This window comes from Zootoca vivipara, chromosome 9, assembly GCF_963506605.1.
Source record: "Zootoca vivipara chromosome 9, rZooViv1.1, whole genome shotgun sequence".
NCBI lineage: Eukaryota > Metazoa > Chordata > Lepidosauria > Squamata > Lacertidae > Zootoca > Zootoca vivipara.
Genome location: NC_083284.1, coordinates 39,669,106 through 39,687,856, shown reverse-complemented (window position 1 = coordinate 39,687,856; position 18,751 = coordinate 39,669,106). Strand labels below are relative to the sequence as shown.

Sequence of the window (18,751 nt, the reverse complement as noted above, 5' to 3'; positions counted from 1 at the left end):
TACAACTGGTTTTTCTTCTGCTTGGCTTTGTACACCATTTTATCCAGACAAGAAATCTACAGGCTTGTCCTTCTCAATCCAAGAAAAGCTCCAGAGGCTATGTGCTGCTTGTGGCTTGGCATGGCTATTGATGTCTGAGCAAACATTTGTTTGTGCAGAAGTGCCAAACATAAAATGCTAATGTGGTTCTGTGCACAAGGGACTCTTAAACAAGGAACAGGCTTTCTGATCACATGCTATATGACTGGAAAGGAGTTGAGAAGAATCACTAAGAGTTCTTTCCTGGCATGACTGGCATCCCCTCATGCTTATTAAATCCACTGCATTTTGCGTAGCTTTTCATGGCAGAATTTTCACCCTGGTTTTGTTTGATGGTTTCCATTTTTTTAAGTATAATGTAATATATGTGAATATTTTAGGACCCACCTTATTCCTGTAACTTAAACACAACAATTTTTAATGTTGTGTTTTAATTGTTGTAACATGGGGTGAAGGGTGGGTAATAAACTGTAATAGTAATACTGTATATTTCCTTAAAATCCTAATATTCTCATAGAAGCATGACAGTAGTTTTCATAGAATCATAATTGGAAGAATCATCTAGTCTAGCCTCCTGCATTCAGGAAAATGCAGCTCTCCCTTACAGGGATCGAACCTGCAACTTTGCTGTTGTCAGCACCACTCTCTAACTAACTGAGCTTGTTGTTGTTGTTTAGTCGTGTCCGACTCTTCGTGACCCCATGGACCATAGCACGCCAGCTACAACTAACTGAGCTACAGTTTGTGAAACATAGTTTTTTACATTGTTTCTTACAGTTTTTTACATTGTTTCTTACAGTTTTTTACATTGTTTCTTACAGTTTTTTTACATTGTTTCTTTCTATGCGTACTGTTTCTGTTGTAGCTACTTACCTTATATATACAGTACACTGATTGCAAGAACCCAGAAATCTTGACTTGCCTGCAGTTTCTTTGTGCTAGTTCTATTTTCTGTACCCGCCCCCCCCCCACTCCTAGCTCACCTTCTAATTAGCTTGGTGCCATTTCTGAGCTCAGGGTACTTTCCTCTTTGCATTTTATGCAAAGTAAGTGCCACTGTGTTTAGTGGGATCTACTTCTGGATAAGTAAGTGTACTTATGAGGGCAGCCTGAGAGAGCTTTGGAAGTTTAAGCCTAGGGGAACTCAGCTGCCAACACTCTTTTCCTAAGCAATTTTTTATTATTATAAAAAGCAGGCAATGAGTAGCTGGCAGCAGCAGAGGTCTTGTACACTTCTTTCTTAAGGCTTGGGTGTTCATAAGTTTGCTCAGAAGTGTCCTTTACAAGCCCTCCAGATCACAGTGGCAGCTTTTAATTGTCTTTTGGCCAAGGAGACCTTGGACAGCAGAATCTCCATGCATCTGACTGGTGATGGATGCTTCCTGAGCATGCTCAGTCTCATCCAAAATTTGAGACTCTTTGGGTCTGTATGTAATCGGCCAAGGTAAAATTTCAAAACTTGATTTCTGACCCATCTACACTCCTTCTGAAATGATTGCCCCCTAGTCTTAGTTTTTGAGCGCTCTTTAAAAAGAAAAAAAAATCACATAGGAGTACCATTTATTTTATGAATTGTTACACTTCTTTCATGAAAAATGCAGTGAAATAAGATAGAAAACCAATAATTTAAATTATTTATCATTTCTTAGCTAGAGAAGAATTGCTGTTTGCACCCTGTGGTTGTTGGATTTTTGTGTTTGTTTTTGCCATGACATTTTTCTTTTATACTCTGGTTTCTCTTTAGATTCTATAAATCATTTGCATTTTTTTTGACATTTTCTCTCTTTCACAATTGTCTAGCTCAGTTGTTGATTTTAGTTATCAAACAAATGTTTAGGTATATAAAGCCCTTTATTCTTAAGATAAAGAGTCTGTTTAAAATCCCTCCATGGGAAGAGTGGCTGTCATGTGTTTACAAAGGAAGCCTTGATTTTATCAACCACAGGAGGAGCAGATGTACCATGTGACTATGCATATAAGAAGCCTCAGGGCACACAAAGGCATTAGATTTAAACTGCGGGGAAATATTAGGCCATTTGAGCAACAGTATCAGCTACTGCAATGGTTCTGAGATCCTAAAGGCTGGGATTGTATGACTACAGTCATACCTCGGGTTACAGATGCTTCAGGTTGCGTCTTTTCGGGAAGTACCCGAATAGGTTACTTCTGGGTTTCGGTGCTTGCGCATGTGCAGAAGTGCTAAATCGTGCTTTCCGCATGTGCAGAGGACCAGATTGTGACCTGCACGTGCCCAGACGCGGTGCTGCAGGTTGCAAACTCTGCGGTTTGCGAACGTGCCTCCCACACAGATCACGTTCACAACCCGAACGTCCATTGTACTTTTAACAACTACCACCTACCAATGTTAAATATTGCCCCCGGCCTAAGACCTTTAAACATCATTAAATATTTCCCTTTTATTGTGTCCCTTTCCACTTCCCATTTTTTCCCAACATGTGTTAGATTATAAATCTCTTGTACAGCACTAATAAATTGAGACATGTGAAATAATTGTGTAGTTTTTATATCACACTTCTACCATTTTATTACTCCCATCCATACCTTTATCTGAAATACAGCCAAATCTCGGTTGTCGAACGTAATCCGTTCCCGGAAGCCCGTTTGGCTTCCAAAATGTTCGACAACTGAGGCGAGACTTCTGTTTGGCTGCAGGAGCTTCTTGCGCTAAAGCGGAAGCCGTGTTGCACGTTCAGCTTCTGAAAAACATTCTAAAATTGGAACACTTCCAGGTTTTCGGCATTCGGGAGCCAAAACGTCCCAAAATAGAGCTGTTTAGGAACCAGGGTTTGACTGTGCACCATTCTTTGATTTCAAACGTTACATTTAAACTGCAGTATGCAAAACTCATTTTTAAATTGGCCTCCACCGAAGCAAAAGAAAACACAGTGTTGCCATGATGAACATTTCCAAAGAAATGCTGCAAAAGAGGATGCTAGTCAATTAACAGATTTTTTTTTGAGGGGGGAGACAGTGGGAAAGTGGCCATTCTACTATGTAATGATCACCACTCTGTCTTGCCTTTTTTGTATGTATCCAGTTTGTACTGTCTGTATTCAAGCTACCTAAGTTCTATATCTTAAAGAATAATTAAGATTAACAATAGAATATTATTGGATTTGAAACTGATTTTATGTATCTAATTGCTGTTTAACAGAATTTCTATACCATTTGATTCGAAGCAGTTTACAAGAAATATTGAAATTATCGGTTAAAACAGCTAAAAACAATTCAAAACATTTAAAAATAATTAAAATAAACAGTAAGAGATTAAAACATGTCAACTTCTATATGTCTGGATAGACTTGCGTAGACAAATATGCTTTAAGCAGGCACTGTAGAAAGAGTACAAGAAAGGTGTCTGCTTGATGTCAACCAGGAACAAGGTTATCATTATGATGCCTCTGCCCTGGGCTCCCCTCTGCCCAACAACTTCAGAATAATCCTTGCTGTAGGGCATGCAGCAGAAAACAAGGAAGGGCTGCCGTATCCTCCACCCACCCCCATATTCAGCTCAGACCCCTCTCAAGCAGTTGCCTTCTTCATATACCAGCAGGCAGCAAAACAAATGCAGCAGCAATGGAAGGATTCCCACATTCCCCCCCCACACACACACACCTCCACATTTTCAAAGTTTCTCAGACCTGCTGACTGTTCCTTGTGGCCAGCAGGCAGCAAAATAAGTGAAAGGTGATTCTCTCATTTCTTCCTCCACCTCAGCACATACACTTTTCTAAGTCTTAGCAAAGGGGATTGCAGGAGACATTCAAGAGGGGGAAGAGCTTAACCCTTTTCCACGACTGTGGAGCAGTGGAGGATGTGCAGTTAAACACTGCCTCCCAAATCAGACTACCACCCCACAACCCGGTAGGCTGCTTTAAACTTTTAAATCCATGGGAAATACACTGATTCCTCAGTCTGGTCCAACACTGCCAACTTCATTTATCTCTCTGTGCATGTTAGACTGCTGAAGTAGGGACAGTCTTTCCATTTTCTTGAAACAGGTAGGTAGCTGTGTTGGTCTAACGTAGTTGAAACAGAATAAAAAAAATCCTTCCAGCAGCACCCGAGAGACCAACTAAGTTTGTCATGGTATGTTGTGTGCATGCACACTTCTTCAGATACCACACAAAAGCTCATACCAATGACAAACTTAGTTGGTCTCTAAGGTGCTGCTGGAAGGAATTTTTTAATTTTGTTTCATTTTCTTGAAGTCTTCTAATTTTTCCTGCTCTTTTTTTGTCCAACTGGACCATGTACCTTTGATCACTTGTTTCATATATCCAGCTACTGTACAGAGAATACTGGTACACCCTTTTCACACAGGTTAAACAAGTATTATGCAGTTATCGTTTTGTTTGCTTTTCTTGGAAAACTTTATTTTACAAAGTCATTGCGTTAAACTAAATTATCAGTTCTGTCCCATATTCATGTGGTATTTATGACCCCACTAGTATGTCTTAATAGATCATCCTTCTGTCTTCGCTTCTCTGATTTTAACAGTATGTTCTACTAATGCATCCACTGTGCTTATGTTAATCTTTGGCTATATGAATATACAAGACACAGTACATTCCCTGAAGTACAGCAACCTGAATGAGTTTAATCTTCGCTTCTTCTTTTCTTCTTCTTTTAAGTTGGCTCTGTATGTGCTTTCATTCCTGGAACCCAAGGACCTGCTGCAGGCAGCACAGACATGCCGATACTGGAGAATTCTGGCAGAAGACAATCTTCTGTGGAGAGAGAAGTGCAGAGAGGAGGGTAAAGTTCATTAAACTATTAATTCAATTATTAAAGTTGGTTTTTGTAAAAATAAGATTTTTCAATGTCCTTTATGGAAAAACAATTCAACATGTTTTGTGCATTGTGCTTGGTCTATGTGGTACGTGTATCTTCACCAGCAATAAAAATCTATATATGTGTCAGTTGCAGGCTAAATTAACTGTACTTTGTATAAATTAATGAACTGTGCAGGTTAGGAAGCAGAATTGTTTTAAATCCAATAGAAATAGAGGGTTCAAAAAACTCAAAAGGTGAAGCCTACCAAGTGCAAGCAAAACTTCTATTTGGCAGTTGTGTTCTCAGCCAATAATCCCTTGAAGGAAAGCAAGAAGTGGTTTTTTTAGTGGTTTCTTATCAATTGCACAATCTGGTTAGGTGAGAATTTTCAAAGGTGCCTAAACAAATCAGAAAGCCAGTGTTAATTAAATTCAGTGCCTTTCTACCATATACTGTACTTTTGTGAAACTACTTCAAGGCAACTTACGAAAATAAGCTCTTGCTTGTTGTTGTTTTTCCCTGGAGAAAATAGAAAGTTAAGAAAGACTCTCCAGATGTGAAACCTGGCTGTTGTGTTAAAGGCTGACCAAGTGGATGAAATTGGAGCAGCTTTCTCTGTACATTAAAAAAAAAAAGTCTGTTGGTACTTATTGCTAGGATTGTGAGATCAAATGGCTAGAAAACAAACAGACTCTAAGAGGTGGATGTTTATCCACATGTTCCAGCAACCAGAGTTTCAAGCTAGTAATGAGATGCACCAGAGGGTAAATAGAGAGGATAGAGAGGATAACACAGAACCTAAGACTATCTTTGTAAAAAGAATGAAAGAAAGAGATCACAGAATCATTGAGCTGGGATATACAAAACCTTTGCCAGAAACAGTGCTTAAAACCACTTAAGATAATTTTTTAAAAAATAATTAGTGTCAGTGGCATAAAATTCTGAATCCAAGTGCCCAAAGGAAATAATTAAATAAGTAGTATGAGATGCTACACTAAATCTGGGTTAGCTCAGCAGACATAAGCAGCAAGAAACAGTCTGCTGATCTCAAGAAAACAATTCTTAGAACTATGGAAGGCTTGAAAATGAAACCAATATATGATTGATAATCTTTGAATAAAATGGAGTTTTGAGATGTAACAGCTGATACTTAAGAAGAGATGATGGGACTGAGTTGGTGAGGATATGTGGATAGATACTCCGTATAGGCTTTTCAGGTAGATACTTAAAGGGCAATGAATATTGGTGAAAGCAGCTTCTGCCAACCTGGTGCCCAGCAGATATTTTGGACGTCATGTCAGCCCTGTCCATTGGCCAATACTGGCTGACGCTGATGGGAGTTGCAGCTTAAAACATCTGGAGAGCACCAGGCTGGGAAAGGCTGGATTAAAGTACAGAACAGATTTGGACAGAGTGTTATCAGCTGGGGAGTAATGTTAGAGTATAGCAAAGTTTCTAATAGTTTATTCTCTTGGAAGGAAGGGTGTGAGAGAGCGGAAACTGACATTTGTTGCCTGTTTCTGATTTTTGGTTTTAATATAGGAATTGATGAACCATTACATATCAAGAGGAGAAAAGTAATAAAACCAGGCTTTATTCATAGTCCATGGAAAAGTGCTTACATCAGACAGCACAGAATTGATACTAACTGGCGGCGAGGAGAACTTAAATCTCCTAAGGTAACCATCTTTGAACAAAGAATAATATATAATGAATTAAGTTGGATTGGGGATTATTCTTGTTTAATAGCAGCCAAATTGTTTCTGACATTTTTAAAAGACACCAAAACTTTTAAAAGGAACTTTCAAACTCTTAAGGTTTTAGCATTTGTTGCATTTCACCATTATCTTTTGTCATAGCCATAAGTGTTTTAACTCATAAAACTGAGTGTGTATTGGGGTGTTGCGTATTCTTAGAACATTAGGTGGCTATATGATCCAGATTCATTGAATGCATGTGCATATGCTTACATTTCCTATATGACCCCATCTGTTGATATATCCATCCTTTGAATCACATCTCTGCTATTTTATGCAGTCACCAAGAATCATAGGGTTATAGAGTTGGAAGGGACTCCGAGCGTCATCTAGTCCAACCCCCTGAAATGCAGGTTTGGGTTGTGATAACTCAGTTGTCAAAGGAAAAGTAAATAGTCTGAAAGGCAGGGGGAACTTGTGTTGGAGTAGTGTGCAGGTTTATATTATAATCCAGTGGTCTCCTCAAGCCTTTACTTCATCTAGATCAAGTGGGTGAATGCCATTGACATCTTAGAAATGAAAGGTACCACACTTGGGTCACCAACCATAGTGGTATGGGAAAAATACACTCCACCTCTACTGTTTAGTAACAGAGCCTTAGCCCGGTAGGAGCCCCATAGAAAGTGCAGCACTCTGCACACTGTGACACATCCCCCCCCCCCATGGGGATCCTGCAGATACATAAGACTCTCACTATCCTGTCCATGCATCACAATGACACGTATTTCATTACAGTATTTGCATTATAAAATGAAGTAATTTCCAACATACACAATGTAATACCTGATTTGATGAAAGGTTTTGCGTCTTCTTTCATATTGTACAAAGAGTACAACTCCTTCCTCCACTCAAACTAATTGCCAAGGCGACTTACTACAATTTAGTTTGTGCTAACAAACTTGGGTGGGACTATATATTACTACTTATCCAATAGTATTATGGTTAGTCATGGTTTTGTGAAACTTTTTTAATGCCTTAGAGATTAAGCACTAAGTAATTCTAACCATGAGAATATTTAACTAAGGCAGATTAAAAATGCAGCATCAATCATTGTTTGGAAACCGCAGGAGATTGCTGCAAGCATGTTCTAGGAAGAAGAAAGAACTACAACTGGTGCCTTACTGCTTGCCAGAAAGGATATGGACTGTCCAGACCATATCATTCACCAGCCTGTATGAATGGAATAACTATCAAATACTAGCAAGCCTTTTGATATGCAAATGGTTGCTACAGGGATTGTGCTTTTGCCTTTTTCAGTAGTAGGAGATGATGTTAAGGTGGATGTTAAGGTGTTAAAGAGTCAGTAGCTACTTGTCCATGCAAGTAAGTAAGTAAGTGATAATTTGCATGGTTGCAACAGACCAAAAAAAGTAAAATTGTTTGGTAGCAAGAAAAATTGCAGCATTAAGAAGAAAAATCTAGTTTGTTCCTGTTGGTAAACTAGGTTTATGCGTGAAAAGCAGTAATAACTAAAAATTATAAGAATCTAATCTATAATTTCTATGCATGAGTAGTAGTGAAGTATATGTAAATTCTTCTATATTGTCAGGTGCTCAAAGGTCATGATGATCATGTGATCACTTGTCTACAGTTCTGTGGCAACCGAATAGTGAGTGGCTCTGATGATAATACATTAAAGGTTTGGTCGGCAGTTACAGGAAAGGTAAGCCAAACTGTTTATTGTATTCTACCGGTAATCAAATTCATCCTAAATATGTTGACGGAATTTTTCCTGATCAGACATACATTAGCTGCATGCTACTTCCTCTCCCATTCTGAAACTGAATTATGGCTTGTTCTAAACTATAGATCCCAGTTAATGTCCAAGCCGGGCCACTGAGTGTTAACTCATACTGGCTAGTAATTCTTGAATTCTGTTACCCAAACTTCATCAGAAAAGCACAAGAAAAGCTTTAAAGTATATGAGCCAGGTCAACAAAAAGCTGTTCTTTCACCAGTGCAAGAGATTGGAGGGTTTCTTTTGGGAGGATAAGAAATGCTACAGAACTTACTGTCTCAGCACTGCATGAACTCTACTGCACATGTCTAGCAGAACAGCAACAAGGATTCCCTTCCTTTGGCTCCCAATTTACTGGATCCAACTCATAAATATTATATGTCAAGATATTTTTGTAGTATTCTTACATTTATTCACCTTTTAAACTATGATAGTTTCAAATACTTTATCCTATTGAAAATGTTGTTTGATTTTTTGATAAAAACTTGTATTGTTAAAAGTTACCTTGTGTGCTCTACCAGAGTCACAACTCATACACCATTAGAAATAAATGGTGGTTCTTTGACAGTTATTTTGCTATGGAATCATTTGCCACATGTTTTCCAGTGAATATCAATATATGTTTATCATTTCTGTGTCTGATGTATATTTTACCAACATGTATCATGTTTCTAAATGTTTCTCTGTCTGTCTTGTATTCTTTTATATGAATCCAATGTTATCAATGGTAATTTGTTAGCAATCCTCTATCTAAGCTTGCGTTCTCATATTCCAAATGGTAGAGGGACTTCAGTAACAAATGTAAGACTTTTGTTAAACACTGGCAGTGAATTAGACTTGAAATAAAGCTGGAAAGTCATTCAGTAGAATTCACTGAGAACAGATTACACAAATAATGGCTGTCCTTGATAGTCAACCAAATTGTGGTTTCCAGAGCCCCACTTTCCCCTTCACTACGATCCAGTTTATGTCTACTGTGTCCAATGGGACGAACTCCCATTGGAGTCAAAGCCAGTGCTGCTGTGTACTTCAACAGCAGATGCTACCCTTACTGGAAGTTAATACATCTAGGATTAGGATTAGGCTGCTGGTCTCTGCTCTTTATCTGTACTTCTGGTTGAAGTCAGGGGCAGTGCCCATCTTCCGTCCCCACAGTCCATGCTTGGAGCTGCACTACAGAGGACTTTGGAAGCTCAGTACAGTTGCCAACAGTACAGTTGCCAACTTCAAAGTTGAGGTTTACAATCCCGTTTGAAGATGGGAAGGAGGGTTGGGAACTGACTGTGGTTTTTATACACACCCACAGCTGCTTTTTCCTTTCACTAAAATCCTGACATGAAAGGTATTGCCTCATGTAAAATTTACAAATCCAGATACGACTTACATTTTTCAGTGTGGGAATGGGGGAAAGTGAGACACTCCCCATCTCCATTTATAAATGCAATGCTGTTGCGTTTGAATTATGATATAATCACTTACCTCCCAATGTAGTAGCTTCGTAACAAATTATAGAACATCATTGTGTGAAATATGTATGAAGAGTTGGGTAAATTCATCTATCTTTTGTCATCTGTCCTCTTTGTCTAAATGGTAACCATGACAAATGCTTGCTTTCAGTGTCTAAGAACACTTGTTGGACATACAGGTGGAGTTTGGTCATCACAAATGAGGGACAATATAATCATCAGTGGATCTACAGACCGAACCCTTAAAGTGTGGAATGCAGAGACCGGAGAGTGTATACATACATTATATGGGCATACCTCAACTGTGCGTTGCATGCATCTGCATGAAAAAAGGTAACTGTTTATCAACAATTGTAATTTGGTTACTTCTTCAGCTTTCCTGTACTTTACATTAAATCAAGCTTAATTAAGTTTCAGTTGTAACAAACAAATCAATCAATGAAACTTATATAAGCTTCAAAAACTTAATTGCAAAAAATTAATATTTTAATATAAATCTATTCATACAATCTGAAATAAATAATGAATAAATAAATAATCCTTACATTTGTAATGAGTTTTTATGCACAAATTTAGGGGGGGGGGAACCCAATCACATAGAAAACATTGCAAGGAGAAAAGGGGGAGAAGACCTGAAAAGTGCAGGAATAGAACCACAAGGTGGATATTTAATCATGTAATCAGATAATTATTTTCTACTAATAGCCTCTTTTCTTATATAGCCATCCTACTTGTTAGTGTGGTAAAATCACCTCACTTTAATTGATAAAAGGAAAGGCTCTTTCTTTCTCTGCTCGTCTAAACATTACTTTAAGTTTTTACTCAATTTAATAATTGCCTTTTTAACACTGAATTTCTTGCGTCAAAAGTAGACAGAGTTGTAGCTTCTAAGTCCAGGTCTTAAAATAGAAAAAGAGCAAAAGTTTTAAGCGGAAAAGGGGAGAACTAAAGATGACATTCCAGATGCAATTTTGCTTTAAAAAGAATATTAACATATCAATTGCAAACCCATTATTAAAAGACATGTGACACATGCGGATAGTTTTGAACTGGGGTAGTTCATGAACCTGTAATCTTCATAGGCTGATTATTCTGTACCAGTTAAGGAGAAGTGATAAAGGGGAAAGACATCTCTAAAGGCCAGATCCACATTGGTAGGTTAATACTAATGTTGCTTCAAGGACATTAGCAGGTGCACTTCATTTCTAAGATTCTCAGATGGTAAACATAGGTTTGTTGATCCAAAGCTACTACCGTGTTTCCCCTTTTTTAAGACACCGTCTTATAACTTTTTTCCCTCAAAAAAACACACGGTGGCTTATTTTCAGGGGGTGTCTTTTTTTCTTTCTTTTTTTTTAAAGTGCCGGTACAACTGGGTCCCACTGGCTCAGGATGCTCAGCGCTCTCTTCCACGCGCATTATCAGCACCACACTCTAGCCAACTGAGCTATCCAGGTTTTACAACATAATACTGTAACATAATGCACAACATGATGTACATAACATCCATTAAATGAAACAAGAAAATAAGGAGATTATTTAAATACAATACATAATACATAGCAAGCAATTGCAGCAATTGAAACTGGGATTTTTTAATGCTACGTGTGTCCTCTACCATTATTGCTGTCAACCAGGCTGGCAGCAGCTCTCCAGGATTTCAAACTTGGGGGTACCTGGGGGTTAAACCTGGGATCCTTATGCATACAGAGCACAGGGTGCTCTGCCACTTTGTTATGGTCCTTTCCGTTTTCTGCCTCTTCTATTCTCTCCCTTTCCCCTCCTACCCATCCTGAGTCAAGGGCTCTCCTTCCTTGGAGGCTTTTAAGCAGAGGCTGGATGGCCACCTGCCATGTATGACCTAGCTGAGATTTTTGCATTGTAGGGGGTTGGACTAGATGACCCCCGAGGGTCCCTTCTAACTCTACAATTCTACCGATTCAACAAAGGGCATCATTATCACCATCACCAAACTGGTCCAAGCAACTAAGGAGAACGTCTTGCGTACACCCCTGTCCTTTTGATTGGCAGCTAAGCTTCGCCTGGCCGGCTTCCGAGTTGCAGCACCCGATTCTGCAAAGCTCGCCGCGCCGATGGGAGGACGCCCGCCTGCCTGCCGCGCAAGAAGTTAGGCAGAGCCGCACAAGCTGCACAAACTCTGCAAAGAGGCGGGGGCGGGGGCAGTCCTGCCAAACGGGTTGAGTAACCCCGCCGGCGGGATACGGAGATGGCGTAAGGGAGCTGCCTGCTTCTGAGGCGGCCTTTCGAGAGCCTCGGGCGGCAGAGAGGCGCTCCAGGGCCGGCGGCTCTCCTCGGGGACGGGAAGAGCCGCATTTCCTGAGGGGAACAGCCTGCGGGCTGGGCTCTGGGGAGGGGTGGGAAGGTGCTTGGCCCCTGCTGCCCCCTCAGCTGTGAGGTAAACCTGCAACGAGCCCACACTTTTCCCTCCGCAAGCAACGAGCCCCTCTCTCTTTCCTCCTGACGCTCGTGCCCTTGGTGCTCCGTGCGGGAAGGAGGGGGAGAGGAGCGGCGTCAGCTCTCGGCAAGGAGGCCAGGGCAGCTGAATGATGAGCCAAAGAGGAACCTGCGCGGCACCTTTTCTCTGTCGGGGAGGGGGGGGGAGAGAGACGCGATCACAAACATACAGAGAGAGACAGACGCGCACACAGGGGGAGAGAGAGAGAAAGTCGCACGGGGAGAGAGAGAGACGCGCACGCACACACAGAGAAAGAGACGGACGCACACACACACACACAGAGTGTGCAGCGCTGCTTCGCACTTTGTCAGCGCTGCAGCCGCCGCCACTTCCGAGCGCCAACCCGACCTGGCAGGCTTCCTCCTCCTGCCATCGCCGGCATTGCAGGAGCTGGGTCCTGCTGGCTTGTGCCCTCGGTGCTCCGTGCGGCACTGCTGCACGCTTTATCGGCGCTGCAGCAGCAGCCACCGCTTCCGGGCACTGACCCGACCCAGCAGGCTTCCTCCTCCTGTTGCAGCCAGCATGCTGGGTCCCGCTAGCTGGTTGGGGCGCTCAGTGGTCTTGCTCCGCACATCGCGGAAGTATGGCTTATTTTCGGGGTATGTCTTACATTTCTCAAATGATTAAAAACCCTGCCATGGCTTACTTTTTGACTACGTATTAAAAAGGGGGAAACACGGTAACAGCTTGCTGCTGGTGAGGATAAGGCTGTCAAATATGTTATGAGGAGTGGCATTAGAAAACCAAGCTTGCTTATATTTTTCAGTCTTAAAATCTGGTGCCAAGATTTCAGAAGCAATGGTTGTAGCCACTGTGTCTGTCAATAGGAATGGGTTAATTACCTACTTTTATACATAGAACTTATTTAGGCCGCCGTCTGAACTAAATAAAATTAAAATGGCCACAAAACTAAATGCAGCTTTTGTTTTTCCTTTTCCCCCCTCCTAGAGTTGTCAGTGGGTCTCGAGATGCTACCCTGAGAGTTTGGGACATAGAGACAGGCCAGTGTTTACATGTTCTGATGGGTCACGTAGCTGCAGTCCGGTGTGTACAATATGATGGCAGGAGGGTTGTTAGTGGAGCATATGATTTCATGGTCAAAGTATGGGATCCAGAAACTGAAACCTGTCTACACACCTTGCAAGGGCATACTAATAGAGTCTATTCATTACAGGTAAGCATACTGCATCTGGTGCTATAAGTGTCCTTCAGTTTTCCACTAATAGTTATGGATGCCGAATGGAATATTTGCTGAGTAGCCAGCAAATAATAAAAGTGAACCATGTTCTATGCATCCTTGGTTTCCTTTCTCTTCTGTCCTTTGTCTCTCTAGTCCTCTTAATTACATTATAAGCTTTAAATAAAGAGAGCTTGACAATGTGTTCCTACAATGCTGTGAGAGCAACTTTGGTAGCTATCTTAGCTTGCATTGTAGGAAAGGTCAACCGTATCCACATTTATCTTACATTTCATTCATTTAAAACCTGTCTTTCTTCCCAGATGGGCGCACTTGCAATCATACAAACCACAATCCAAAATTATCCATTACCAAACTCTACAACAAAACCACACACTGGTTTTGTTTTAATGATGCTTCTGTTTACTTTTAATTTTGGTAGTTATTGCTGTTTTTGATGTTTAATATTACTTTGGGGCAGAAAGGCAATTTATAAAATATTTTTAATAATTAAAATAGAACACAGATTCAGGATTAACCGGAGAAGTTTTAATATACTTCCTTAAAGGCCAATGGGAAAAAAACATACAGGCAGCAAAGGGGACAGTATTCAATAGGTAAGGGAGGAGTCATTGTCAAAATGATTCTGCCCCTTGTAGATGCCAGTCTCACTGAGCATGGCGCCATCATATTATCATAATGCATTGCTAGATATACTCTGGATGGCACCTTGGGCCCTAATCATTTAGGCATTTAACCATTTAGATTAGTACCAGCACCTTCAGTTCAGCTCAAATAAATGGCATATGATCCATGCAACTAATATTGGTTATTAACTGGCTTGGGGAGAAGGTTAGAGATTTGATCCACTGTTAGCATGGTGTTTCCAGATAGCAGAACCAGTAAACAAAAGAACATTTTTATCTGCTAATTCATCTTTAGAACATTCTGGTGCTTGACTTTGTAGAACATCCTCTAAACAGAGTGATGATAAATGTCAATGAAGGAAGGAATAGAAATCTATTAATCGCCTGTATTTAAGTTGACCAAGTAGCTGTCCTTGCCATTTTAGCTTGTTATTCACATAAAAGAGTGAATTCAGGTATTATTAGAGCCAGGGTATGGAAAATATAAAGAGCTATTTTTGTTGGTATAGTGCAGTGTTGCACCAACCAGGAAAATAGGTTTTCTCCAAATAAATTGCGCTACTGGCATTTAAATAAACTAGAGCTCAATACTTTTAGTGAAACCTATACACAAAGCATTGAAATAGTTCATTTGGTAATTATAAAAAGTTGAGTTTCAGGAGTTTTATATTAATTGTTTTCCTTGCCTCACACACATGTTTAAAATAAAATTTCTGCTAAAATGTTTAATGTATGTATAACATCATTAATTTGCATGATATGTTCTAATTCAGGGGTCAGCAAACTTTTTCAGCAGGGGCCGGTCCACTGTCCCTCAGACCTTGTGGGGGGCCAGACTATATTTTGAAAAAAAAAAATGAACGAATTCCTATGCCCCACAATTAACCCAGAGATGCATTTTAAATAAAAGGACACATTCTACTCATGTAAAATTATGCTGATTCCCGGACCTTCCGCGGGCCAAATTTAGAAGGTGATTGGGCCGCATCTGGCCCCCGGGCCTTAGTTTGGGGACCCCTGTTCTAATTGAATCTTTTGGGTCATAGTTATTTCAACTTAAAATAGATCAAGGTGCGCCATACATAAGATTGAGAATTATTGGGAAAAAGGACAAAAAGGGAGGGCTAAATTTACAGTGCTTCCTTTTTCTCTGATTCTAATGTGTTGGGGAGAGTGAGACTTGATGAATCACTTGTGAGGTTGTATTGTTGAGGCATTTTAAATGAACTGTGTCAGATTGTGCAGTTTTTCTTTTCCTTAGACATGGATGCTCATCTCAAAAAGCTTTATAAGAGCATGCTATATAGCTGCATTGGTTCAATGAACACTTGGTTCCTTGAGAGTCAATGCGGTTTAGTGGCCAAATTGTGCTGTGAAATTTATCTGGGAAGATCTAGGTTACAGCCCACACTTAAGCATAAAACTCACTTGTTGGTTCAGGTTGTAAGGATAAAATGAAGGGGGGGGAGGAGAGCACATGTACAGTTTTACTCCTTGAAAGAAGTGTGGGATAAAAATGTAATATATGAAAAATTAAACAAATGGGGTTCAGCTGTTAGTTAAGTTGGTGTTACTAAAACAGAGTTAAAGTAGTATCCAGTATTCCAAATGGACCCTATTAAATTAGGATAATGGAAAATTCATTAAAATACTTTAAAAAAGGATTGTAAGTGGTATTGATGATTGCTATATATACTAAAAATAATTGCAGGCCAAAAACTTATTTATAATATATATTAAACTGTAAAAAATATTTAGTGCAATTATAATAGATAAATAGAATAAAGCTTAATTGATACAGATAAGCTCATTTCATCTGCTAAATTGCTTGGTCATATCTTTCATCACTCTTGAATATCAGAGGTGGTCTTTTAGCTTGCCTACTGGTACTCTAGCTTTGTATGGATTGAAAAAGCTTAAGCAGAAGAATAAACAGCAATTCTTAGATATGCTAGAACTCCTGGACTAGACTTACATGCACATTATAAATAATGAGTAAATAATCCTGTAGGCCCTCCATAAGTACAAGATGAGTTTCACTCATGTGCAGAATGAGTTTTACCCCTCTTTGCTACTGCCTTGGGGAAATGTAGCTTATTTGAACACTGTAGTCTGACTGCTTTAAGTTGCTTTGCTACATATGAAAACCTGTGCATTTACAGATGTACCACTTTAATTATGTGATGCATATAACAACCTTCAAATTGTAATTTACAAAAGCCCATCCTTTCATCATTGGTAGTATAAGAATAAATAAAAACATAATCTGGCATTAATTTAATTTTGGATCTAAAGGCTCCAAAGGCCTGCCTGTTCATAGAGGAAGGAAACTTTTATGTTCTTCTCATGAGTTTGACTAGGATATTTCTCATTGCCAATAAATTTGCTTTTTTATATAACTTCACTTTACAGTAATTGTTTCTTTGAGAAGATTGAATGGAGGATAAAAATAAGTAACCATTTAATCAAAGCTTTGATTACTAGATGAGAGCACCATATTTAATTGTTCCATCTGTTCTATGGTTATTAATGTAAAATATTTCCTATTAAGGTAGTAAGCATGATATTAGAAATATTAATATTTCATCATTGTAAGATATATTGACATTTTAACTCATCACTGTATGCTTCAATTCCTTGTGGTTATCAGCAGTCTGTATTTTGGGGTGAATGCCAGATTTTTAGGGATTCTTTTTGGGGGGGAATGGGGACTGTTCCTGCTGTTGCTGTATGCCTTTCAATCTTAATTTGTTATTAGGCAAGGGCAAGATATATTTGGTTGATCAAGCTATAAATTTAAACCAATCAAAGCTTGCATCTGTATTAAAATATTTTTTTAATACACAGCATTAACAGGTAATATTAAAATAATATGCAAGGATGCAAGGAAAGATTGCTCTGGATTAGCCCTTTTCTATTTGAAAGTGAAGTGGGACATATTACAGATCATCTTTGTGATTTAGGGAAACGCTTGTGTATCTGTAAGTAAGGTGCCAGCTAGTTTGGCCATAGTCACTTGTTCCAGATACATGTGGAGTAGTTCCTTGAGCAATTTGAGTCACAGCCTAGCATTATGTTTGGATATCAAGAATTTAAACCAGAGAAGCTGGGTTTAGGCAGCAGTGAGCAATCTGAAATGACCTTACTGTTTCTGAAAGTATATCAGAAATGCTTATATCTTTTACATATCTAGCTATGTATGGGATTGTAGAAGTAAACAAAATCAGTGTTTACAGATTTTTTAAAAAACAATAAATATATATTAATTTAGTTCACATTTCCCCCCCTTAGTTTGATGGTATCCATGTGGTGAGTGGGTCTCTTGACACTTCAATCAGAGTTTGGGATGTAGAGACCGGAAACTGCATTCACACATTAACAGGCCACCAGTCGTTAACAAGTGGGATGGAACTCAAGGACAACATTCTTGTCTCTGGGAATGCAGATTCCACAGTCAAAATCTGGGATATCAAAACAGGACAGTGTTTACAAACGTTGCAAGGTAAGCTTCTCATGGTCTTGTGGAACTAAATGTAAAATTCTCACAGGACAACTTCTTCTTTGGCAATCACTCGTATCCAAGTAAGATTGTCTTCCATAAACATGGTTTTAACAATGGGTCCGTAAGTGACTGTGGTATTAGCGACTCTACACATGTGGTTATAAATTGAACACATGCTTAAGATCTGAATACAATAAAGAGGATAGGCTCATCTGTTGGTGGGAAATGAATATGGGGGGGGGGAATACTCACTTTTGCATTTTCTAACTCTATTGTTCTATCTTGATATCTTTGAATGATTTGTTCTGTTGTAATAGTTTCTTTACACTGGCAAGAAAAGCATAATAAATGGCAGTCAGATATGCTATGATAGCAAAGAGGAAGGAACTAGTTTGTCCTAAGCAATTAAATACTTACCCATTGAGAGAGAGGTCATAGGAATTTTGACACCCGTAAGCATCCTGTCTGAATTCATAATTGCTCATCCATGGCAGTGAAGCATTCTGGAGTGCTTTCTGCCCAAACCCCCAGTTGCCACCCAAAAGGTAGAAAAGGTACTTTGACTCTGCAGTGGGTCACTTTGACTCCACCCCTCCCTCAGTTCTTTCCTACAGAATTAGGTGGTTTTCCTACAGGTGGTTTTCCTACAGAATTAGTTTCTGACCAGGATATTATGCCCTGGGCTTTCAAAAGACGCCTTGCAGGTGCAGAATGTCTGCATGTCTTGGAACCTTTCTCTGGAAAGAGACCAGCTGGCCATGTTGCGTAATTAAAACTGAAGTATTCTACAGGATAAAATTAACACTAGAGAAGTGCTTCAATTGTACATTTAGCCAAGCTGTGTTCTAAATGAGTACCTAGTACTTTGAAGAAAAGAAAGGAACATAAAAGAAAGGAACATATAAAATAAAACAAGAAAAACAAAGCTTCAGAATCAGACATATTCTCCCTCTTTGTCCTTGGGCATTGTATTTCTATGAACTGACTGTCAGTGGTTATGCACTAATCTAGTAGAAATATTTATTACTGAAGAAAACAGTCTGAGACAGTTGAAAATTTGGTCAGGTTACTTAATCTAATTTATTTACTCTAATAAACCACATTAATATGGAAAAAATGCAGTCATTAAAACAGCAACTCATTATTTTCATT

The 18,751-nt window shown here is 39.3% G+C and overlaps 1 protein-coding gene across 5 annotated transcripts in view; it reads left to right on the top strand.

Moving 5' to 3' along the window:
• Positions 1–18,751, top strand: part of FBXW7 (F-box and WD repeat domain containing 7) — a 126,082-nt gene that overhangs the window by 97,063 nt on the left and 10,268 nt on the right. For 4 of the 5 annotated variants that reach the window (XM_035114052.2, XM_035114050.2, XM_035114048.2 and 1 more), the window contains 6 exons: positions 4,695–4,818; positions 6,379–6,515; positions 8,143–8,256; positions 9,949–10,130; positions 13,222–13,447; positions 17,389–17,599. In XM_035114052.2, coding sequence (XP_034969943.1) covers positions 4,695–4,818; positions 6,379–6,515; positions 8,143–8,256; positions 9,949–10,130; positions 13,222–13,447; positions 17,389–17,599 — 994 coding nt within the window. Of the gene's footprint in view, positions 1–4,694; positions 4,819–6,378; positions 6,516–8,142; positions 8,257–9,948; positions 10,131–13,221; positions 13,448–17,388; positions 17,600–18,751 lie in introns of those variants that run through there. The other variant, XM_060278659.1, reaches the window with a different exon arrangement.